We start from the raw sequence: 25,602 nt of genomic DNA, 5'->3' as shown, positions 1-25,602 counted from the left end.
GGTGACAAAGTTAGGCTTCGCTTCCCGATAGTTCGGCTGTCATCTGGCAGCTACGGGCCAAAGTCGCCAAGCAGGTGACAAAGTTAGGCTTCGTTTCCCGATAGTTCGGCTGTCATCTGGAAGCTACGGGCCAAAGTCGCCAAGCAGGTGCCAAAGTTAGGCTTCGCTTCCCGATAGTTCGGCTGTCATCTGGCAGCTACGGGCCAAAGTCGCCAAGCAGGTGACAAAGTTAGGCTTCGCTTCCCGATAGTTCGGCTGTCATCTGGCAGCTACGGGCCAAAGTCGCCAAGCAGGTGCCAAAGTTAGGCTTCGCTTCCCGATAGTTCGGCTGTCATCTGGCAGCTACGGGCCAAAGTCGCCAAGCAGGTGCCAAAGTTAGGCTTCGCTTCCCGATAGTTCGGCTGTCATCTGGCAGCTACGGGCAAAAGTCGCCAAGCAGGTGACAAAGTTAGGCTTCGCTTCCCGATAGTTCGGCTGTCATCTGGAAGCTACGGGCCAAAGTCGCCAAGCAGGTGCCAAAGTTAGGCTTCGCTTCCCGATAGTTCGGCTGTCATCTGGAAGCTACGGGCCAAAGTCGCCAAGCAGGTGCCAAAGTTAGGCTTCGCTTCCCGATAGTTCGGCTGTCATCTGGCAGCTACGGGCTAAAGTCGCCAAGCAGGTGCCAAAGTTAGGCTTCGCTTCCCGATAGTTCGGCTGTCATCTGGAAGCTACGGGCCAAAGTCGCCAAGCAGGTGCCAAAGTTAGGCTTCGCTTCCCGATAGTTCGGCTGTCATCTGGCAGCTACGGGCCAAAGTCGCAAAGCAGGTGACAAAGTTAGGCTTCGCTTCCCGATAGTTCGGCTGTCATCTGGCAGCTACGGGCTAAAGTCGCCAAGCAGGTGCCAAAGTTAGGCTTCGCTTCCCGATAGTTCGGCTGTCATCTGGAAGCTACGGGCCAAAGTCGCCAAGCAGGTGCCAAAGTTAGGCTTCGCTTCCCGATAGTTCGGCTGTCATCTGGCAGCTACGGGCTAAAGTCGCCAAGCAGGTGCCAAAGTTAGGCTTCGCTTCCCGATAGTTCGGCTGTCATCTGGCAGCTACGGGCCAAAGTCGCCAAGCAGGTGCCAAAGTTAGGCTTCGCTTCCCGATAGTTCGGCTGTCATCTGGAAGCTACGGGCCAAAGTCGCCAAGCAGGTGCCAAAGTTAGGCTTCGCTTCCCGATAGTTCGGCTGTCATCTGGCAGCTACGGGCTAAAGTCGCCAAGCAGGTGCCAAAGTTAGGCTTCGCTTCCCGATAGTTCGGCTGTCATCTGGCAGCTACGGGCCAAAGTCGCCAAGCAGGTGCCAAAGTTAGGCTTCGCTTCCCGATAGTTCGGCTGTCATCTGGAAGCTACGGGCCAAAGTCGCCAAGCAGGTGCCAAAGTTAGGCTTCGCTTCCCGATAGTTCGGCTGTCATCTGGCAGCTACGGGCTAAAGTCGCCAAGCAGGTGCCAAAATTAGGCTTCGCTTCCCGATAGTTCGGCTGTTATCTGGCAGCTACGGGCCGAAGTCGCCAAACAAGTACCAAAGTTAGGCTTCGCTTCCCGATAGTTCGGCTGTCATCTGGCAGCTACGGGCCAAAGTCGCCAAGCAGGTGACAAAGTTAGGCTTCGCTTCCCGATAGTTCGGCTGTCATCTGGCAGCTACGGGCTAAAGTCGCCAAGCAGGTGCCAAAGTTAGGCTTCGCTTCCCGATAGTTCGGCTGTCATCTGGCAGCTACGGGCCAAAGTCGCCAAGCAGGTGCCAAAGTTAGGCTTCGCTTCCCGATAGTTCGGCTGTCATCTGGCAGCTACGGGCCAAAGTCGCCAAGCAGGTGCCAAAGTTAGGCTTCGCTTCCCGATAGTTCGGCTGTCATCTGGCAGCTACGGGCCAAAGTCGCCAAGCAGGTGCCAAAGTTACGCTTCGCTTCCCGATAGTTCGGCTGTCATCTGGCAGCTACGGGCCAAAGTCGCCAAACGAGTGCCCAAGTTAGGCTTCGCTTCCCGATAGTTCGGCTGTCATCTGGCAGCTACGGTCCAAAGTTGCCAGGCAGGTGCCAAAGTTAGGCTTCGCTTCCCGATAGTTCGGCTGTAATCTGGCAGCTACGGGCCAAAGTCGCCAAGCAGGTGCCAAAGTTAGGCTTCGCTTCCGGATAGTTCGGCTGTCATCTGGCAGCAACGGGCCAAAGTCGTCAAACAAGTACCAAAGTTAGGCTTCGCTTCCCGATAGTTCGGTTGTCATCTGGCAGCTACGGGCCAAAGTCGCCAAGCAGGTGCCAAAATTAGGCTTCGCTTCCGGATAGTTCGGCTGTCATCTGGCAGCTACGGGACAAAGTCGCCAAGCAGGTGCCAAAGTTAGGCTTCGCTTCCCGATAGTTCGGCTGTCATCTGGCAGCTACGGGCCAAAGTCGCCAAGCAGGTGCCAAAGTTAGGCTTCGCTTCCCGATAGTTCTGCTGTCATCTGGCAGCAACGGGCCAAAGTCGTCAAACAAGTACCAAAGTTAGGCTTCGCTTCCCGATAGGTCGGTTGTCATCTGGTAGCTACGGGCCAAAGTCGCCAAGCAGGTGCCAAAGTTAGGCTTCGCCTCCCGATAGTTCGGTTGTCATCTGGCAGCTACGGGACAAAGTCGCCAAGCAGGTGCCAAAGTTAGGCTTCGCTTCCCGATAGTTCTGCTGTCATCTGGCAGCAACGGGCCAAAGTCGCCAAGCAGGTGACAAAGTTAGGCTTCGCTTCCCGATAGTTCGGCTGTCATCTGGCAGCTACGGGCTAAAGTCGCCAAGCAGGTGCCAAAGTTAGGCTTCGCTTCCCGATAGTTCGGCTGTCATCTGGCAGCTACGGGCCAAAGTCGCCAAGCAGGTGCCAAAGTTAGGCTTCGCTTCCCGATAGTTCGGCTGTCATCTGGCAGCTACGGGCCAAAGTCGCCAAGCAGGTGCCAAAGTTAGGCTTCGCTTCCCGATAGTTCGGCTGTCATCTGGCAGCTACGGGCCAAAGTCGCCAAGCAGGTGCCAAAGTTACGCTTCGCTTCCCGATAGTTCGGCTGTCATCTGGCAGCTACGGGCCAAAGTCGCCAAACGAGTGCCCAAGTTAGGCTTCGCTTCCCGATAGTTCGGCTGTCATCTGGCAGCTACGGTCCAAAGTTGCCAGGCAGGTGCCAAAGTTAGGCTTCGCTTCCCGATAGTTCGGCTGTAATCTGGCAGCTACGGGCCAAAGTCGCCAAGCAGGTGCCAAAGTTAGGCTTCGCTTCCGGATAGTTCGGCTGTCATCTGGCAGCAACGGGCCAAAGTCGTCAAACAAGTACCAAAGTTAGGCTTCGCTTCCCGATAGTTCGGTTGTCATCTGGCAGCTACGGGCCAAAGTCGCCAAGCAGGTGCCAAAATTAGGCTTCGCTTCCGGATAGTTCGGCTGTCATCTGGCAGCTACGGGACAAAGTCGCCAAGCAGGTGCCAAAGTTAGGCTTCGCTTCCCGATAGTTCGGCTGTCATCTGGCAGCTACGGGCCAAAGTCGCCAAGCAGGTGCCAAAGTTAGGCTTCGCTTCCCGATAGTTCTGCTGTCATCTGGCAGCAACGGGCCAAAGTCGTCAAACAAGTACCAAAGTTAGGCTTCGCTTCCCGATAGGTCGGTTGTCATCTGGTAGCTACGGGCCAAAGTCGCCAAGCAGGTGCCAAAGTTAGGCCTCGCCTCCCGTTAGTTCGGTTGTCATCTGGCAGCTACGGGACAAAGTCGCCAAGCAGGTGCCAAAGTTAGGCTTCGCTTCCCGATAGTTCTGCTGTCATCTGGCAGCAACGGGCCAAAGTCGCCAAGCAGGTGCCAAAGTTAGGCTTCGCTTCCCGATAGTTCTGCTGTCATCTGGCAGCTACGGTCCAAAGTTGCCAGGCAGGTGCCAAAGTTAGGCTTCGCTTCCCGATAGTTCTGCTGTCATCTGGCAGCAACGGGCCAAAGTCGCCAAGCAGGTGCCAAAGTTAGGCTTCGCTTCCCGATAGTTCTGCTGTCATCTGGCAGCTACGGTCCAAAGTTGCCAGGCAGGTGCCAAAGTTAGGCTTCGCTTCCCGATAGTTCGGTTGTCATCTGGCAGCTACGGGCCAAAGTCGCCAAGCAGGTGCCAAAGTTAGGCTTCGCTTCCCGATAGTTCGGTTGTCATCTGGCAGCTACGGGACAAAGTGGCCAAGCAGGTGCCAAAGTTAGGCTTCGCTTTCCGATAGTTCGGCTGTCATCGGGCAGCTACGGGCCAAAGTCGCCAAGCAGGTGCCAAAGTTAGGCTTCGCTTCCCGATAGTTCTGCTGTCATCTGGCAGCTACGGGCCAAAGTCGCCAAGCAGGTGCCAAAGTTAGGCTTCGCTTCCCGATAGTTCTGCTGTCATCTGGCAGCTACGGGCCAAAGTTGCCAGGCAGGTGCCAAAGTTAGGCTTCGCTTCCCGATAGTTCGGCTGTCATCTGGCAGCTACGGGACAAAGTCGCCAAGCAGGTGCCAAAGTTATGCTTCGCTTTCCGATAGTTCTGCTGTCATCTGGCAGCTACGGGCCAAAGTCGCCAAGCAGGTGCGAAAGTTAGGCTTCGCTTCCCGATAGTTCTGCTGTCATCTGGCAGCTACGGGCCAAAGTCGCCCAGCAGGTGCGAAAGTTAGGCTTCGCTTCCCGATAGTTCTGCTGACATCTGGCAGCTACGGGCCAAAGTTGCCAGGCAGGTGCCAAAGTTAGGCTTCGCTTCCCGATAGTTCTGCTGTCATCTGGCAGCTACGGGCCAAAGTCGCCAAGCAGGTGCCAAAGTTAGGCTTCGCTTCCCGATATTTCTGCTGTCATCTGGCAGCTACGGACCAAAGTTGCCAGGCAGGTGCCAAAGTTAGGCTTCGCTTCCCGATAGTTCGGCTGTCATCTGGCAGCTACGGGCCAAAGTCGCCAAGCAGGTGCCAAAGTTAGGCTTCGCTTCCCGATAGTTCTGCTGTCATCTGGCAGCTACGGACCAAAGTTGCCAGGCAGGTGCCAAAGTTAGGCTTCGCTTTCCGATAGTTCTGCTGTCATCTGGCAGCTACGGGCTAAAGTCGCCAAGCAGGTGCCAAAGTTAGGCTTCGCTTCCCGATAGTTCTGCTGTCATCTGGCAGCTACGGGCCAAAGTTAGGCTTCGCTTCCCGATAGTTCTGCTGTCATCTGGCAGCTACGGGCCAAAGTCGCCAAGCAGGTGCCAAAGTTAGGCTTCGCTTCCCGATAGTTCTGCTGTCATCTGGCAGCTACGGGCCAAAGTTAGGCTTCGCTTCCCGATAGTTCTGCTGTCATCTGGCAGCTACGGGATAAAGTCGCCAAGCAGGTGCCAAAGTTTGGCTTCGCTTCCCGATAGTTCTGCTGTCATCTGGCAGCTACGGGCCAAAGTCGCCAAGCAGGTGCCAAAGTTAGGCTTCGCTTCCCGATAGTTCGGCTGTCATCTGGCAGCTACGGGCCAAAGTCGCCAAGCAGGTGCCAAAGTTAGGCTTCGCTTCCCGATAGTTCATCAGTCATCTGGCAGCTACGGGCCAAAGTCGCCAAGCAGGTGCCAAAGTTAGGCTTCGCTTCCCGATAGTTCTACTGTCATCTGGCAGCTACGGGCCAAAGTCGCCAAGCAGGTGCCAAAGTTAGGCTTCGCTTCCCGATAGTTCGGCTGTCATCTGGCAGCTACGGGCCAAAGTCGCCAAGCAGGTGCCAAAGTTAGGCTTCGCTTCCCGATAGTTCGGCTGTCATCTGGCAGCTACGGGCCAAAGTCGCCAAGCAGGTGCCAAAGTTGGGCTTCGCTTCCCGATAGTTCGGCTGTCATCTGGCAGCTACGGGCCAAAGTCGCCAAGCAGGTGCCAAAGTTAGGCTTCGCTTCCCGATAGTTCTGCTGTCATCTGGCAGCTACGGGCCAAAGTCGCCAAGCAGGTGCCAAAGTTAGGCTTCGCGTCCCGATAGTTCGGCTGTCATCTGGCAGCTACGGGCCAAAGTCGCCAAGCAGGTGCCAAAGTTATGCTTCGCTTCCTGATAGTTCTGCTGTCATCTGGCAGCCACGGGCCAAAGTTGCCAGGCAGGTGCCAAAGTTAGGCTTCGCTTCCCGATAGTTCTGCTGTCATCTGGCAGCTACGGGCCAAAGTCGCCAAGCAGGTGCCAAAGTTAGGCTTCGCTTCCCGATAGTTCGACTGTCATCTGGCAGCTACGGGCCGAAGTCGCCAAGCAGGTGCCAAAGTTAGGCTTCGCTTCCCGATAGTTCGGCTGTCATCTGGCAGCTACGGGCCAAAGTTGACAGGCAGGTGCCAAAGTTAGGCTTCGCGTCCCGATAGTTCGGCTGTCATCTGGCAGCTACGGGCCGAAGTCGCCAAGCAGGTGCCAAAGTTAGGCTTCGCTTCCCGATAGTTCGGCTGTCATCTGGCAGCTACGGGCCAAAGTTGACAGGCAGGTGCCAAAGTTAGGCTTCGCTTCCCGATAGTTCGGCTGTCATCTGGCAGCTACGGGCCAAAGTCGCCAAGCAGGTGCCAAAGTTATGCTTCGCTTCCCGATAGTTCTGCTGTCATCTGGCAGCTACGGGCCAAAGTTGACAGGCAGGTGCCAAAGTTAGGCTTCGCTTCCCGATAGTTCGGCTGTCATCTGGCAGCTACGGGCCAAAGTCGCCAAGCAGGTGCCAAAGTTAGGCTTCGCTTCCCGATAGTTCGGCTGTCATCTGGCAGCTACGGGCCGAAGTCGCCAAGCAGGTGCCAAAGTTAGGCTTCGCTTCCCGATAGTTCGGCTGTCATCTGGCAGCTACGGGCCAAAGTTGCCAAGCAGGTGCCAAAGTTAGGCTTCGCTTCCCGATAGTTCGGCTGTCATCTGGCAGCTACGGGCCAAAGTTGACAGGCAGGTGCCAAAGATAGGCTTCGCTTCCCGATAGTTCGGCTGTCATCTGGCAGCTACGGGCCAAAGTTGCCAGGCAGGTGCCAAAGTTAGGCTTCGCTTCCCGATAGTTCGGCTGTCATCTGGCAGCTACGGGCCAAAGTTGCCAGGCAGGTGCCAAAGTTAGGCTTCGCTTCCCGATAGTTCTGCTGTCATCTGGCAGCTACGGGCCAAAGTCGCCAAGCAGGTGCCAAAGTTAGGCTTCGCTTCCCGATAGTTCGGCTGTCATTTGGCAGCTACGGGCCAAAGTTGCCAGGCAGGTGCCAAAGTTAGGCTTCGCTTCCCGATAGTTCGGCTGTCATCTGGCAGCTACGGGCCAAATTCGCCAAGCAGGTGCCAAAGTTAGGCTTCGCTTCCCGATAGTTCTGCTGTCATCTGGCAGCTACGGTCCAAAGTTGCCAGGCAGGTGCCAAAGTTAGGCTTCGCTTCCCGATAGTTCGGCTGTCATCTGGCAGCTACGGACCAAAGTCGCCAACCAGGTGCCAAAGTTAGGCTTCGCTTCCCGATAGTTCGGCTGTCATCTGGCAGCTACGGTCCAAAGTTGCCAGGCAGGTGCCAAAGTTAGGCTTCGCTTCCCGATAGTTCGGCTGTCATCTGGCAGCTACGGGCCAAAGTCGCCAAGCAGGTGCCAAAGTTAGGCTTCGCTTCCCGATAGTTCGGCTGTCATCTGGCAGCTACGGGCCAAAGTCGCCAAGCAGGTGCCAAAGTTAGGCTTCGCTTCCCGATAGTTCTGCTGTCATCTGGCAGCTACGGGCCAAAGTCGCCAAGCAGGTGCCAAAGTTAGGCTTCGCTTCCCGATAGTTCGGCTGTCATCTGGCAGCTACGGGCCGAGGTCGCCAAGCAGGTGCCAAAGTTAGGCTTCGCTTCCCGATAGTTCGGCTGTCATCTGGCAGCCACGGGCCAAAGTTGCCAGGCAGGTGCCAAAGTTAGGCTTCGCTTCCCGATAGCTCGGCTGTCATCTGGCAGCTACGGGCCAAAGTTGCCAGGCAGGTGCCAAAGTTAGGCTTCGCTTCCCGATAGTTCGGCTGTCATCTGGCAGCTACGGGCCAAAGTCGCCAAGCAGGTGCCAAAGTTAGGCTTCGCTTCCCGATAGTTCTGCTGTCATCTGGCAGCTACGGGCCAAAGTCGCCAAACAAGTGCCAAAGTTAGGCTTCGCTTCCCGATTGTTCGGCTGTCATCTGGCAGTTACGGGCCAAAGTTGCCAAACAAGTGCCAGAACTAGGCTTACTGTCTTGGAGTTCGGCTGATGAGGTATTTTATGTACGCGGGTGGTCTTCATCTTAATTAAATAGAAATCAAGTTTGATTAGGCTGGCAACTTTATCTTACTTTGGGTGTCTCTTGATTTCTCCAGTCTAAAGGTTGCCTGAATGTTCTGACCCGGCTGGACGAGGCTTTGCAAACGCAAATTGTGCCGGATGCTGTACTCGCGCGTAGATAGACACGCCAATATCGGGACGCGCCGTGAGACTGGTTCGACATTAAGGCGCGTTCACACCGGCGATGCGATATAGTCGCGCCATAACTTTCACCGCAAAAGCGACCATCGCGGGCAAAAAACGACGGAATCTGAGCAGTCGCTTGCTGACCCGACTTTTTGCGATGCGCTCTAGTCGCGGAGAGACCGAGCCAATCAACGGCGTTCGGAGCGAGAGTTTTTGAGAAGCGACTCGCCAACGAAGGCGTTCAACTCGCTCATCGCGCACGCCAGATTGACCACCTAATTACTTTTTTTTCGCAATGCGATTTAGTCGGATCGCGCGACTGCATACATCCCCGGTGTGAATCCACCTTTACAGAAAGTGCTGCCATTGAGCAAGCACTGCGCGAGACTGATGTGCGCACGTCTCCAGAAGAGATATCATTATTAGGCGGCGCATTGCAAAAGCGAGCGTGGGCCTGTGCGTGTCTTGCATTGTGATTGAGCAGTGTCAAATCCTAGGGATAACAAAGAGCGGAAACGACCGGGGCTCCGTAGCGCGGTTCCCGCATCACACTTGGGGAATGATAATGAAATCCCGGAACTTGTACTATTTTAGCGTGTTGGTACTTGTTAAACATTTAGGAAGTGGAGACACATAAGGGACGATACAGACGGGACAATCTTTCAACTTCAACAACATTTATTTTCGGCTTCAAGCTCAAAGCCCGCCCGCTCCGATCAAGTACGGGAAAGAAGAATCTTGGGGGAAGGAGAGGAAGCGGAGGAAGTGTACGCGATCCCCCTGTCCTGCGGGGCAGGTACATCAAGCAAACGGGGCGATGCCTCAACAACCGACTCCGAGAACATCAAATGGACGCCGAAAGAGCTGCTTCGGATTCTAAGCACCCGATCGTCATACACGGGAAAAAAATGTCCCGGCTGCGCTCCTAATTTCGCCGGCACGACAGCCATGGAAGGCCACTGCGAGCGAGTCGGGAGAGAAATAATTGAGGCCTATCGGATGGCGACAGCCCGCAAAACATAAGCACCAAGAAAGGAGATTATCTTTCTGAGGCTCAGAATGGAAGCCGAACGCTGACAGACTAGGCAAAGTGACAAGGTCACCGGCAGAAGTGGCCTCGCCTTTTGCAAATCCTCCTCACCTGCTTTTGTGTCTTCGTGTGGGTCAGCGAGCGCGACAGCCGCTTTAAGCAGATCAAAAGGGTGGAGCGAAACGCGTGACCCGGCGCGACCTCTCTACGTAGGACGCGTAGGACAAAAACGTTTGGACGAAAATTTGTCACGTGACTTTCTCTGTCACGCTGATGGGATTTCTGGGGCTGTTGTTTTCGCCGTTTGCCTAGTTATAGAAATAGGCGGGTCATGTAGGTCCGGTTTTCGAACTGCGCTCTTCAGTGTTCTGCTGCTTTCGTGCGTTGCAGACGCGGCCGTGTTTTTTCATCGTAAACGGTCGGAATACGTCCATGCCAGTTCTTCGGTAACAGCCTTTTTTTTTTTCACCGGCGTTCGTGGAATTCTTGCGATTTGTTTGTTGGACACGCTTCGACAAAAACTGCTCTTCGCCGACGACGAGACGTCAGTTGAATGTGCGCAACCTTCTTTCTCGAATTTGTTTGTGGGGTGCCTGAGTTGGATTATGCATCCATCAAGGATTACATGATATTGCTCTTTTATTAGTAAGTACACAGAAAGCATGCTTCTGATAGTCGTCCTGCTTTCCTCTCCATCTCCGCGGTTTTTTGTGTGGTAAGTTTTGCTTGGCATGAGGCCAGTGTTAATTCTATTTTATAATTTGCTTCTCGTTTTACCGAGTGAGAGAAGTGTGACCTTTGTAAATATGTGGAGAATACAGTGTGTGTAATGATAATGGTTTAATAAACTTCTGGGAGCGATCGAAAAAAATTTGTTTGTCCGTATATGTGATTGGATATGCAACAAATGATAAGCAACGTACACATACTTGCACGACGTTCGGCCAACACGGAGCCGACGCATCGTAGAGTATTCGCGCAATATTGCGCGAACGCTAGGCTGGCACAAAACAGCTGTACGGCAATACCTGCCGGATATCAATCGGTGGTGCAAAACTGGACTTTTTAGCGATATTGGAACCGACTTTCGGCCGGCACTGGCACGATACTGCAAAGTATTGCCGTGCGCCTTGGGAACGGAGGTGATGACATCTTGCCATCGTGTTTCCAACGCCTATTTAATTTAATTCTCTTCTGGGACGTGTGAAAGAGCACTTCTGTGACACACCAGACATATTCGAAACTTGGGCCGGAATCTCGGCTTTCTTTTCCGCTGTTGGCACTTATTTGGCACTTTAGTGGGTAGCCAGAGAAGAGCCAAACTTCGGCATGCCCGAATCGCCAAATTAAGATTTACTGTGGCAGTTATGGCTCAAGTCTGGCACTCACTTTAGCAGAACTGTGGCGCACCAGAGAAAAGCCAAACTCGGCGTGGCCGAAATACCGAAATTAGGCGTTGCTTTGGTAGTTACGGCTCAAGTATGGCACACTTCGGCACTCCTGTGGCGTACCCAAGAAACGCGAAACTTTGGCTGGCGTGTCCGAAATACCCAAATTAGGCGTTGCTCTGGCAGTTATGGCTGAATTATGGCACCAACTTTGCGCTCCTCTGGCGGACCAGAGAAACGCCAAACCTTGGCGTGCCCCGAAATCCCAGATCGGGATTTACTATGGTAGTTATGGCTAAAGTATGGCACCAACTTTGGCACTCCTCTGGCGGACCAGAGCAACGCCAAGCTTTGGCATGTCCGAAATACCCAAATTGGGCGTTGCTCTGGCAGTTATGGCTGAATTGTGGCACCAACTTTGGCGCTCTACTGGCGGACCAGAGAAACGCCAGACCTTGGCATGCCCCGAATTCCCAGATTAGGATTTACTGGCAGTTATGGCTGAAGTATGGCACCAACTTTGGCGCTCCTCTGGCGGACAAGAGCAACGCCAAAGTTTGGCATGTCCGAAATACCCAAATTTGGCGTTGCTCTGGCAGTTATGGCGCAAATATGGCACTACTTTGGCACTCCTGTGGCAGATCAGAGAAAAGCCAAACTCGGCTTCGCCGAAATGCCGAAATTAGGCGTTGGTTTGGTAGTTTTGGCTCAAGTATGGCACACTTCGGCACTCGTGTGGCGTACCAAAGAAACGCCAAACTTTGGCGTGTCCGAAATACCCAAATTAGGCGTTGTTCTGGCAGGCACCAACTTTGGCGCTCCTCTGGCGGACCAGAGAAACGCCAAACCTTGGCATGATCCGAATTCCCAGATTAGGACTAACTATGGCAGTTATGGCTCAAGTATGGCACCAACTTTGGCACTCCTCTGGCGAACCAGAGAAACGCCAAACCTTGGCATGCCCCGAATTCCGAGATTAGGATTTACTATGGCAGTTAAGGCTCAAGTATGGCATCAACTTTGGCACTCCTCTGACGTACCAGAGAAGAGCCAAATTTTGGCATGCCCTATGATCGCCCAACTAAGGGTATAGTTAGGCACCTTACTTTGCCCAAGTTGGGCATTCCTCTGGCGTGCACCTGGGTAAATGCAACCATCGAAACAAACTAATCCCGTGTCACTACGGCTAGAAGGCTCGCAAAATTTTATTTTACAAATCTACGTAATGTTTTATTACGTTATGTTTATAAATTCACGGTATTTTATCAATTCCCTTCGTCGCGACATTAGACAAATTAACCGATATGAAATCCAATTACAAGCCATAGATCAAACTGTTAAGATAGCTAACCACTGAGGTGTTGAATTTGTGACGTTTTTAATTGTGGTTACACTCTTAGAACCTCTGGCAAAGTAGGTATTTAGGTCTGTGTAGCTACAAGGATACCATCGTATAGGTATGCTTAGAATTGATAAAAAAAATATTTGCAGCTAGAAATAGGTTTATCAGTCGAAACTGTTTTTTTCCGGTTAAAAATGAATTTTCGCTCGAAAATATCTGAAACCTGCTTTAAGGGGGTCCCTCACGTCATGTTCTTTCGCGGTTACGTGTGATTACATCACATAACTTTAACTATTTCAGAAGAATTAAGTTGTCCCGGTACCATTTTTATACTAAAAATTAAAGCGAATCCAAAACCCGTATTTTCTGTGGCCACTAATGCGCCGAAACTACTTTGATTTAAAGGAAACTTGAACCCCTGATCGCGGGTCGAAAAACAAACCACCTGGTTTTCGCGCTTTTTGTCGTGACTTCCTCCGAGTGGACCTTCTGCTTTCGATTGCATATTAATCTTTTCTTTATATTTACTTTCTTGCTTTGAAACTTTTACGAAGTGTGCCTTCTCACCATACTCTAAGCATTGTTCAAGAAAAAAATACCTGCATTTATTTAGGAGGTTTTAGAGGTAAAACAAACAAAACTGTTCTCATCAAAGGTCAAACAACAAATTGTACTCGTCAATCAAACAAACTGTACTCCTGCTTACTTTTCTCTAAGGATCATCGCTCGAGCCTCCAAGGTTGCGAAATCAGGCATTATCTTGTAAATTTGTATTCCGCACAGCCTTTTATTCTTTGCATCTTTGGAAGTTGAGGCGTATAGGTTGGCCTCTGGGATGTTGTACAAAACCTGAAAGATTGAATGACGTATCCAATAGGAAACAAGAATGATCATTTTTAGGAAGCGCATTGGTATTGCAGACATAATTTTTGTCTCAAATTGTAAAATTTGGCCATTCACAGTAAGTATGAATCGATATTGAGTGGATTTTTTATTCATGTTTTGGTATCGAACACACTTTCTTTTTGAAAAAAAAAACCCGAACGTGTTATAACCTATGTTTATAACTTTAGAAAGACAAAGCTCTGTAACTCGTGTTTACGATCAAAAACACAAGCACGCATGTGACTGTATTTTTGCTGTATCTCTAATATTTTTAGAGTGTTCATTAACTTGAATACCTTATACCACCAGGAAGCATCTAACATGAGGAAGAAAGTGCCCAAGATCTCACGTTGGTAACTTAGAAGCCAGATTATTTGATGTTGCATAAGAATTAATTCACTTCAAATGAAATAGGTTCAAGCAAAAAAGGCGGTTTACCTCCGTGATCAGCTGAAATTCATTCATGAAGATCGTGTCCTCTTGTAAAGGATCTATGTGTACTATTAACATCCGAAGTGTATGCGCTTCCACTAAAAAGTCAGAATCACTTGAGGAATTGACGGGGTTCGGCCATGCATCTAGTTAAAGAAACATAAATTAGTTCTGTTTATTTACTATAAATTATCTAAAATGATGTGCCTCTCGGCTCACCTCCTCCGAATAGTGATATATTTGGAGGAGCTGAACCGATCTAGTAACATTATTCGCAACAATAGTTTTTTTTTCTACACAAGATTGCGAAGAGTGAAATGGACTTGGCTGAGCCGTTCTTCAAACTTGATTTTCATGTCAATTTCCGTTCTACAATACATTTTATGCGTTCTTATTTTTTTCCATCATGCAAAATATTGGCACTTTCTCGGATACTGACGCTGTATAACACCATCGCAACTCCGAATCTCGTCGTATATGTGTATCGGCCTTTGCGTTCCGCCGCATGTTCAGCGATTCGCTATAGCTACTTACTGACCTCTAATTTTCTGTTTTTCTTAATGTGCAATAGTGTGTCCTGAGTCTGTTTATATATATATATATATATATATATCTTCCTGGCGAAGGCCGGACTCCGGCCGAAACGTCGAAGAATATATCGTCCGTTGTTGCCGTTTTCACCAAGGTTTTTTTTTTTCTTTTTTTTCAGTTTATATATATATATATATATATAATGTGACGACCCAAACTGGACAGTGTCATCAATTCCTCTTTTTGCATCATCATCATCACCGATTTTCGTTGGGGCCCGTGGGGTGCTCGGATTCGCGCGGGGAACGCGGGACATTACGTGCTTTTGAACGGCCACTACACGGACATATAAAACGAAACAGTCCGTCTTCGTCAGAATATCTTTGTATAGAATATTGGTAAAAGTAAGGTCAGAATATTGGTAAAAGTAAGGTGCGCAGACACAGAACCCTCAAAACGATCAAAATAAGAATAAGAAATAATGGCGAATTAAGAAATAATTACACAAATAAAAGTAAAGTCGAGAAAAAAGTTGTTTTAATTTACAAGAACAAGCAAGGATAGACGCAAGCACGCTAGAAAGGCGGACAATGCACTTAAAAATAGCGGAATAGAAATCGAAGTTAAACACTAGAACTCACACAAATAAATTGTTAACTGGAATATAAAATAAAGAATTAAAAGTAGAAAAAAAGAAAGGGGCCTGACGTCCATCGGCGTTTGGACAGTGGCACCGTCTTCTTGAGGACGTTCTGAGGAAGACAGTGCCACTGTCGAAACACCGACGGATGTCGGGCCCCTTTTTTATTTTTAATTATTTATTTTATTTTCAATTTAACAATTTATTTTTGCAAGTTCTTGGGTTAAACTTTGAGTTTTATTCCGCTATTTCAAAGTGCATTATTCGCATATCGAGCGTTCTTGTGTCTAACCTTGATTACTCTTTTAATACAACTTTTTTTCGTCATACTTTACTCTTTTTTTCTTGTGTGACCTTTTTCGATATTAAACCAGATTTCTATTTTTGTCAGCCTGCGGGTACTGTGTCTGCGCACCTTACTTTTGCCTATATATATATATATATATATATATATATATATATATATATATATATGTATATATATATATATATATAACGGGCATGGTGGCGGGAGGCCAAAGGCGTGGGTATAAAACTGAGAAGAAAAAAACCCTTAGTGAAAAACAGCAACAACGGACGACTTAATATATATATATATATATATATATATATATAATTCAGAGATCCGTACTTGCGGAGGTGCTATGCTAGGAGTTTATTGGATATATTTCGACAGTTTCGCCAAAAGCCATCTCCTGACGAAGCCGAGCCTTTTGGCGAAACTGTCGAAATATATCCAATAAACTCCTAGCATAGCAACTCCGCAAGTACGGATCTTTGACTTATTACATTTTCCCGGTCCATTGTTCTCAAGCTACTCTGCCTCACCTATATATATATATATATATATATATATATATATATATATATATATATATATATATATATATATATATAACGGGCATGGTGGCGGGAGGCCGAAGGCGTGGGTATAAAACTGAGAAGAAAAAAACCCTTAGTGAAAAACAGCAACAACGGACGACTTAATCTATATATATATATATATATATATAATTCAGAGATCCGCACTTGCGGAGTTGCTATGCTAGGAGTTTATTGGATATATTTCGACAGTTTCGCCAAAAGCCATCTCCTGACGAAGCCGAGCCTTTTGGCGAAACTGTCGAAATATATCCAATAAACTCCTAGCATAGCAACTCCGCAAGTACGGATCTTTGACTTATTACATTTTCCCGGTCCATTGTTCTCAGGCTACTCTGCCTCACCTATACATATATATATATATATATATATATATATATAACGGGCATGGTGGCGGGAGGCCGAAGGCGTGGATATATAACTGAGCAGAAAAATTCCTTAGTGAAAACAGCAACAACAGCCGATTTATTCTTCGACGTTTCGGCCGGAGTCCGGCCTTCATCAGGGCCACTAAACGGGCACTAAACGGACATAAAAAACAAAACAGTCCGTCTTCGTCAGAATATATATATATATATTGATAGCAAGAATAGAGCAAAAGGGAGATAGGTGTACCAAGGACGCTGGGTTTTTGTTTCAACCGCAGCCGCTTAGATCGAACGTCTGAGAGCGAGCGTCCTGTCGCTTGGTCAGCACGATAATGAATTTATAGTCTATGAGCATAATGCTTTGGTGATTACAATGACATTGCAAACAATAAATCTTAACAACTTTCCCTTTTTTGGAATAGAATGAGTGGCCTCCGGGCCACGTGGTTGTATGGTGAGATCTGGAGTGCATGACACGAAATGTTTTAGCCACGACTCATGCAGAACTTCCCGACCGCGGCGCCGACGGTCGCTAGGTTCCACGAGGGAGATCAAACGTGATATTTCCTCGAAGACTCGGTAGGGCCAATGCATTTGTGCAACAGCTTCTCAGAGTAACTTGGCTGACGCAACGGTAGATGAACCCGGACGACGTCTCCTGGGTCATAAGTATCTCAAGCAATTAGAGAATCGTGCCATAACTTGCGGAGTTGTAGTGCTGTCGTGCCTAACCGTACAAGGTGGCGAAAATGTTCGTCGCGAGAAATATTTGAGTGTAGGATATTACAATGGGTTGTGGGCGTAAGTTGTAGGACTCTGTCCACGAATGATTTCGGCTTTCTGGCGTACACGAGATGGTACGGGAAATATCCTGTTGTATTTTGGACAGCCGTATTATAGGCAAACGTCACGAATGGCAAGATAACATCCCAATTCTTGTGGTCCTTGGAAACGTACATAGACACCATCTCGGCCAATGTACAGTGAAAGCGCTCCGTGAGGCTATTTGTCTGCTGGTGGTAAGAAGACATAGTTTTATGCAGGACATGGCAGGCCGCGAAAACCTTTTTGATGGTGTTAGAAAGAAAGGTCCTGCCCCGGTCACTGAGCAATATGTGCGGGGCGCCATGTCGGAGAAATATGTTTGATATAAAGAACTGGGCAACCTCGGCGGCGCTGCATGACGGGATGGTGGTAGTGTCGGCGAAACGCGTGAGGTGGCCAATTGCCATAAAAATTCGCCGATTTCCAGAACCATTTTATTGCAGCGGCCCAAAGAAATGAATGCCCAACATTTCAAAAGGAATAGAGGGACAAGTATAATCGGCAGCATTTGTCCAAGGGAAGACGAATGTAACTTTGCGTTGTTGACACCGCGTGCAGGATTGTACGTACCTGGGGAGGGACAAGTACACCCAAGGCCAAAAGGAACCTTTACGTACACGACTATATGTTTTTAATAAGCCAAGATGACCGGCAGTGGGTTTGTTATGAAGACAGTTTAATACCAATGGCCTGGCTGATTTACGTACTGTCTGTTGTTGCGACCGAGGAGTTCCCGAGGCAGCCTCAGGCAGGGCCAGGCAAAGACAGGGATCGCAAACTGACTCCTGGCAGGAACATCAGCAGGAGACGGAAGGGTCTCTCACGATTAACTCTGTTTAATTACGTATATACAGAAGTTTCTACATCGTCGGAGAGCACCGAATGGGCAGCGAATAGGTCCTTATATAATAAAATCGGTGTTCTGGAGCTCCCGTGCCATTGGTTGGTTAGTGCCGCCTTCCAAAGTTGGCCTCGACGTCAGCCTCCTCCTCTCGCCCCGGATGCTCGGGCGTTGTGCTTCTCCGAATTGAGGGCGCCTCGTAGGGGATTGTCTTGCATGCTGCAGATGCAGACACAACAGAGTGTCCATCTGTTCAGGCTTCAGGGTCGGATTCTGTCTGGCGTTCTCGTAGAATGCAGACGCCTCCATGGAATGCAGACGCCGTAGACAGAACACACCGACGGCAACGTTCTCGTGGAAGGCATACGCAAGGCAGACACCGTAGACAAAGCACACCGACGGGAACGTCGGTTCTGACGCCCTTGAGTGGAGGCCCAAGAAAAACGCTTCTCCGGTTTCGGTCGAACGTGCGAGAAGGGTTCGGATCGCACGCCAACCGTCTCGGCCAGTGTTGCGGAATGGGCACCCCCATTCCATTCCAATTCCATTCCGGGGAATTAGAGTTTGCGATAATTCCATTCCTTTCAATTCCTAGGAATGGAGACACTGAGCCCATTCCCACTCCTGGAATGGCTGAATCGTTCGATTCCATTCCTTTATTTCCTAAACGTAAAAATTGGCACTTGACAGCTACATTTTGCTGCCGGCATAAGCAGCATAAAGCTGACATTATCAAATGCAGAGACAATTGCAAAAAAAGAAGAAAAAAAAAACGAAATTCCTAAAAAAAGGCACTGATTTTTACTAAGCGGACCGCTGGTGGCAGAAAGTTCCTATTTACAATGTACTGCAAACATCGAGAAAGCCCCTTGATATGTCGATGCTTGTTTAAGACATCGGTCTCACGACCACGTGGCTCGCAACAAACAGCAAAACTAAAATTCACTCATTTTCTTTTCTTAACTTTTTTGCATTTGACTTTTAAGACATACGCGGCCAGCGTGTTTGTTTGATAAGACCATAAAAAATATCCAGTTCGTGCCTGGCGCAGGAATAAGCTATATTACTGTATTCTTCAAATACAGCAACACGGCTAGTACACTGCTGGAAGCGACTCCATGCACAGCGGCAGAACGCATCCTCTGACAAAATGCAACCTCTGCGGCGCAGCACGAGGGACCGTATAGACCATGTCACGAAACCTGTTTCAAAACGCATAAGTTCACGCTTGCTTTACGAATCTCGATATTTCTGATCATATTCAATTCAATTTTTGGCTGGTTCGCCTGCCCTTTTCCGCCCTTCGCATACTCATTCTCGTGTTTCCTCTTCAGATGGCGAATAAAGTTCGATGATATACGCCAACTGCACCGTGTATAGTTTCGTTGCACAACTTTCAGCGAGCAGCTTGTTTATTTTCTTCGCGACTAATGAAGAAAAATGTCTTCTACGATGCCATGACTTGATATGTATTTATCTTGTCTTCTCGTCCGAATTGTGATGTTCCTCTTCGCGCTGATCGGGAGGCGGGTTCAGGCTGCAGACGGTACCAACCGATTCATTCTTCTACCTCAATGTCGGTTGTTCGCGTAGTGGCGACGGGTCGGGAAGTCAGCGTTGACAAAGCTCTTCACATCAAGATGCAATTAACGGGGTAATACCGCACCGTTCGAATTGACATTCCCCGTGTATCCTCATCAACACCGTCCAACTGACTTCTCACCGCCTCAAATAGGGTCCAGGACAAGGAGCACGAATGTAGACCGGACAGCCGAGACGCGCGAAAGCCAAAACCTCAGTGACAGCTAGTACCCAGCTCTCCTTCTCAGTTGCCCTCACAGCAACGGTCGCGCCTCGTATGGCGCGGGACGGTCTTTCTGCAGGTCTAGTCAGTTCGGTCCCACCAAGAGCGGCGACGAAGGTCTACTTCACCTTACGATGGACCTCAACAGACAGCACGAGAGCCATCGAAACCAATCCAGTGCTTTCTGAGTGTCGCGTGACCCTGCAGTCCCGCTCACGGTGCTGGATTGCCTAGGGTGACTCGTAGCGTCCGCAGCGGTCCATCGCAAGGCGAAACGAAGTATGCAGAGACTAAAGTCACAGGAAATGAGCGGGAATCCGCTAGCTTGCTTGTAACTCCAACCCACTAAAGCATATAGCACATAAAACAAGCATCGGAACAAAGACCAAGTAATTGGCGGACATACACTACAAATGCAGTACAAAAAAACAAGCCTCGGAGCAAAGCGCAAGAGGAGAAGAGGGAACTGATCGAATCTCGCTTTGGTTTTAATGCCGAAGCAAGCCCACATATCGCACTTCAAAGGAGTGCGCACGAATAAACGTGGGAGGCAGCAGGGTTGGCTGCCTGCTAAACAACGCGCCTCGAACTATTAGAAAACAATACCTGATCATCTTTCGACGGCGCCCGAGTGAACGAGTTATCAGAGCTCTGCGAGTTATGAGTCGCTTCCGCTCCCAGATCTCAGTCTGTGCGCGCGCGTGCATTCTACAAACCGTCGCAACAACAAAAAAAAAAAACATGACAAGAAGTACGATGAGGAGTTATGCATGGCGGTTTCTTTCTTTGCCGCTCCCTTTTCTTTTGCTTGGTTTCTTGTTTCGCTTTCGTGTAACGCCATCGAAGCCCGACGCCTGCGCGTCCGTGAAAGGTGCCACGTTACCCCCCTTTCCCTCTTTGCTCTTTGCTTTGACGCTTGTTTTTTGTAATGCTTTTTTTTTGGCGTATAAGTCTGTTAGGGCTCCTCGCGGGCTAGCAGTTTCCCGCTCATTTTATTTCTGAGCAACTGACTCACTGACTGGTTCAATTTAGCTGACCGTAAACTCTAAAAAAAAGAAAGAACCGTGCCCATTCCATTCCCATTCCATTCCGGGCAAAAGGCACCTAATTCCATTCCCATTCCATTCCCCTCAACGTTGCCGCCATTCCATTCCCATTCCATTCCGGGGTCGTGAAAATGCGGAATGATTCCGGAATCATTCCAACTCCGGAGTGGCAACTCCGCAACACTGCTCTCCAGCGCTACCTGGCTGCCTTCCACCGTGCTTTGAACTGCGCAAGCACAATCGAGGCTCACGAGACGCCGAAGTACCGTCGAAAGCAGGAGGAGCGCGCCGGTGGTGAGCCAACTGTAGCTCCCTTCTGTTGTTCTCAATCTGCATGCAACTAAAGTAAGCAACTCATATAGTAGAATGGTTTGTTGCGTCTGAAATTATTTAATTCTATTATTTTAATAAGTTTACGTACCTCGTTTTGGCCGTCCATACCCGCAGTATATCCGATAAATCGAGTGGCATGGCGTAATATACATGTTAATAGAAGTCTTTCTTGCAACCAAAAGCTCGCAATCTGAAATCGCATGTTTCGGACGCGATTAGGTCCTCAATAATTGAGAACGAATTAAAATGCAGTAATGCGAAATGGATAAATTGAGCAGCAAGCGAATAAACAAACGCTAACAAATACTGTTTTTTGTTTTTGTTTTTGTTTTTTGTGAGCAGACACATGACAGTTTATTTTTACCCTGCTTCCTGCCTAGAAAGCAGAACAGATAATATTGGCCTAGAATTCCGCAATTTACACCTGCTGGAATTTATAAGAAATCGATCAAAAACGAGTGCTGCGTGAACGTGCGACGAGGGCTCGGTTCCAAACAGGGGCTTGGTGCCAAAGAAATAGCGACCGCCAATGAGAGGGATAGAAAGATGGGTACGAAAGCATTTACATGCAGCTTCTGGGAGGAAAAAAAGTTACTGAAAGCATGAGTATGAGATCTCTAGATTTTTCGATTAGAAGTCCGAAACCAATATACTGCCTGTCGTCTTGGTTCTGCACAGCTCTTTCCTTTCAAATTGCTGTTGTTCAAGGCTGTTGTGGAGCCTGGCGGAATAGGAGTTTCATTTCTGTGCGTACTTGGCAGCTGACGCGAAATTAATCGCAACAACTATTCGTTCTAAACAAAACTAAATAAATAAATAAAGCTCAAAAGCAGAATATAGGGTTTAGGCGTCCTTTCACTACGGTGGCTTCTGTACTTCGAGGCTGCTGCATATATTGTTTAAAATTTATGCGTTTTTTTTTTTTTTAGATCCCATTTTAGTCGCCACATTGGCTGTGGGAGGCCACACATCATGCTACAATTGCTGAGGTGACTATTAATGCTCTAAGGCATTCCACGCATTTTGTTGGCACAAATCCATCGCTGTAGAAAGTGTCCAAGTATGCGAAGAAACCACTATCAAAGAGTATCATTATGAAAATGGAGCTTTTGTCTTTTTTTTTTTTACTCGACGTTTTTTTGCACCTTCGTTGATAATAGTCTAAAAGTAAATAAATCCTTAAAAGTTCCGTTTTTTGAATCACCGACAAGCTTAAGACCTATTTTTTTTGTCTAGACAATCATAGCTTTTTTTCTAACAAGGTGTTTCATACGGTGACTGCATTCTGACGATTAGGCTGGATCAATACACTTGAACATAATTACGCCCGAGGAATAACATTTTAGGTGTCTCGAAGAATGGCTTCGAAATGTTTACAGATTACGTTCGGAGAGGTTTTGTTGAAGTACAGAAAAAGAGGGGCAAATACTGGTCATACTGTCCTCTTAAATGAACAGGAAGCAACCCATAAACATAGAAGGGGAACTGGACATTAAAATAAAAAAAATTAAAGGCTGTTTTAAATAATTGTGTTTGAGCGTGTTCGAGTGCGTTGCGTTCCTTTATAATCGCCTACAACGTTGAAGATCATCAGTACACTGACTCCATTTATTAAGCAGAGTCGAAACATTCCAATCCGTTGATGACCAAACTAGAGGTTTTGCACTATTTGCAATATCAAGTTTTCTTCAAAGTCTCTAAGAAAAACGGGTCGCTTATAACATTGTTAGCATTTTTTGAAGCGCACGGTAATGGAATGATGTGAACTAAAATTGTAAATACATATCTGCAGATGGGAAGAGTTTAGGGCTACCTGGAGAGACTACGCCAGAGTTCCAGTGAGTTCTCTCGTCACGAGCTTTGACGAGGCAACGCATTAAGGCACTCGAGCAAGGTCAAACGAAAATCTGTTAATCAGCTTAAGCGGGGAGGACATCAGCCCTGCATGTGCTATCGAAGCGGTAGCGTGCGAACTCAGAACTAATCTGGGTGAACTAATGGTGAATTCCACTCGTAGATCTGGAGCGCTTTCCAAAATCCGCGAGGGAGGCAAAATTCCGCTCCGTGGGACCAGCTCCGAATCGACGAGGGGAAGATAAACTTGCATTTTTAGAGCGACCTCCCCCACACCCCTTCCCAGCCCTTCTCCCTCCGCCGTACAGAATGGCCGCTGCTCCAACTTGACCAGTCCCACCAACGCCTCAGCCGGCTAATCTTTCCGACGACCAGTGACGACTGTCACTGCTTAGCTGCAGAAGTAACACGCGACACAGACCGGGCGAAATTATACGTACCACGGCGCCCATGTCACAAATAACGAAGACGTCCGCGTTCGGCACCGTCACATACCTTTCGGCCGCCTCGAAGCGGCGGGGCACGGACAGCGATTGCCAGCGGTGGAGTTCAGATTTGTAGTACGACTTTAATAAACACAGAGGTAACAAACCATCACTTGCGCGGTCGTTGCCTAACCACTTCTTGCTTTATTTCACGGGAAAATGCCGACGGAATGCAGTGCAAAAAGGCAAACAATCACTGGGTGCAGAATGAATAGGCCTAACCTTGCGTCTGCCTCCGGCTTTTCTGTCGTTCCTTTTCTCGTTCTTCCTCTCGCGATCACAGAGTCAGCGCTTACGATTTGCCACGCTCCACATTTCCGGCTTTTTATCCCTGATCTACGCGAAGTAGAAGCGTTGGAGCCGTCACAATCCAGAGTAAACAGCCGATGCACCCGAACAGATCCAACTCCGACCCGACCGGCCCGCCGATCTCTCCAACCTCGCCGCGCATGCGCACCGGCGATTTACACGGAAATCACGTGGGCCGCTCTGTCAACTTCTGGAGAGATCTGTGAAACCCCGCAGAGCAAGTTCGGCGGAGTTTGGGGCGCTCCGTGGAGCAGGCGCTGCCAGAGATCTACGAGCGGAAGATGACCAACTTGAGCCAGATCTGCGAGCGGAATATGCGCGCTCCAAATGGAGCGCTTTTGGAGCGCTCGAGATCTGCGAGCGGAATTCACCATAAGTGTCAGGAGCGAGCGAGCTGCTACCCCATATTTTTACGATATTTGTCATAACATAAAAACATCTACGAAGTTTGGCGTGGAGACCGTGTTCACGTCCGATTTGAAGTTATGAAAACTTACGTCTTTTGAATCGGGAACGACAGAAAGGATGCCAAAATAGACATCGAGAAAGGTCGGTTTCATGTGAGAAATCTGTGGTTCACGAGATCCCTTTAGAGTGCGGGTTTAGATATGTGGTCATACGCCGAGGTGCGTAAATGATTGACTGAACACAAGCGGAATGTGAAGAACAACGCTTCAACTCTGTATTAGCCAGACACCTTCAGGAATGCCATGCATGTCAAGCGAACTGGTCCGCCACGAAAGCAATTCAGAGAGGATGTAATGATATGAAAGGTGTAGTTCAAGAAACAGTTCGTATAAAGACGTCTGGTGGCTGTTCAAGTCAGGCGTCGGTGCAGTTTGGGAATGAGTGTAAACAATTTATGCGCTTGTAAAATTTCTTTATTGTTTAATGATTGCTGTAGGTTGTTATATGTTCGCGGATCCGAGTACGCAGTTTCGAAGTGTTAGCAGTGTCTATGCATGCCTTTCTGGACTGTGTGGTTTGTAACAGTCAGTGACACGTTAAGAAAAGTTTTCTGACTGGGGAGGAGGAAGCCGACAGAATGCTGAAGAGAAGAGGTTTTCTCTTCTCCTCTCCGTCATTCCGTCTGCCTCCTCCTGCTCGGCCCTTGTTTCCGTCAAAAACCTTTCTTAACCTGTAACTAACTATAGAAAAAGCAGAGTTTTAGTTGTTTTTTTTTGTTTTTTTGTTCGTTCTTGTAAACCCCTTGCGTTCGCGGAGGGCAAGGGGGTGGTTATGGTGACTGCGACCCTTAGTGTAAATGTCTCGTAGCCGAGGTAAGGAAAGGTAACAGAAGCTTTACCCCCTTTCGTGATAAAAACCGTGTTCGTCCGCACTAACAAAAAAGTTAGGGCACAAAACGAACTGGTGAAGGTTTAACATGATTTTAGACAAACCCCTGAGACTGGGGAAAACCAGTTTCGGTGCTTGTGTAAATTTGTGTACACCGTTTTTTTTTTTTTCTTTCGTTTTTTTTAACCCTCTTGTTTTGTGGTCTATATTTGTCGTGGGGTTTTGTTTCTTCTGGTGGTTGTAGTGACGGCGTTGGAGACGTATATAAGGCGTGTACGAATTAAACTTTGTAGCTGAATTTGAGACATAGCCTGTTCTTTTTCTCTCTTCTTTTTGCGTTTCCTTTTCCTACCCCATTCTCGCGCTTACCATCATGTTCAACGTACACCAGCTCGCCTGCACACTATTGTTTCGTTAAGCGTGCGACTCTTCATAATGCATTGTTAGTTCGTTACCTCAACTCAGCATTGTTACTCAGCGTTACCTCAACTATTGCTAATATTGCGTTTGGAAATTGAATTGCGGGCTGACCTCGCTCCTAGTGTTGCCAATTTAGCGGTTTCCCCACTAAACTTAGCGGTTTTTGGTTCTGTTTTGCGGGATAAATTACTGTTTCGCGGGCGGCGGGATTTTTAGCCGGTTTTATGTAATCTTGGCGCTTCTTGAAAGGTATAGAAATTTTATATCGATTTACTGTCAACTATGCACCTGTCATATTCATAATCAGCCACAGTCGTCTTTGCTTACTTTCAGTAATGTTCTGGTTTGTGACAGTTACCCCTTTGACGTCATCAAAACATTAAGGCGTGGAATATCGGAACACACCTCCCAGTTTCGTGAGTGCACGTTTGAACAGCGTGAATGCTCCCATGTTCCTTTGGCGTTTTTGTAACTGCTTCGTGATATGGGCCCGGTAAAGTACGCTCAAAAATTTAGAAAAGACTGGCTACAAGACCCCAAACTTTAAGACTGGCTACTGGAGGTTCCTGGTGGTAGCAGACGAGCCAGGCGC

At 48.5% G+C, this 25,602-nt stretch overlaps 1 protein-coding gene across 1 annotated transcript in view; it reads right to left on the bottom strand.

Annotated features, from left to right (window-relative positions):
• Positions 1-25,602, bottom strand: part of LOC120837608 — a 62,285-nt gene that overhangs the window by 19,199 nt on the left and 17,484 nt on the right. Inside the window, exons 6-8 of the mRNA XM_040207102.3 lie at positions 20,735-20,836; positions 13,383-13,522; positions 12,766-12,908 (exon numbers count right to left, since the gene is read on the bottom strand). Of these exons, the coding sequence (XP_040063036.1) occupies positions 12,766-12,908; positions 13,383-13,522; positions 20,735-20,836 (385 nt within the window). The remainder of the gene's footprint in view (positions 1-12,765; positions 12,909-13,382; positions 13,523-20,734; positions 20,837-25,602) is intronic.

The sequence above is a fragment of the Ixodes scapularis genome, unplaced genomic scaffold, assembly GCF_016920785.2.
Source record: "Ixodes scapularis isolate PalLabHiFi unplaced genomic scaffold, ASM1692078v2 PGA_scaffold6__148_contigs__length_123643588, whole genome shotgun sequence".
Taxonomy (NCBI): domain Eukaryota; kingdom Metazoa; phylum Arthropoda; class Arachnida; order Ixodida; family Ixodidae; genus Ixodes; species Ixodes scapularis.
The sequence above is the reverse complement of the archived record's forward strand: the minus strand, read 5'-3'. Positions and strand labels throughout refer to the sequence as shown.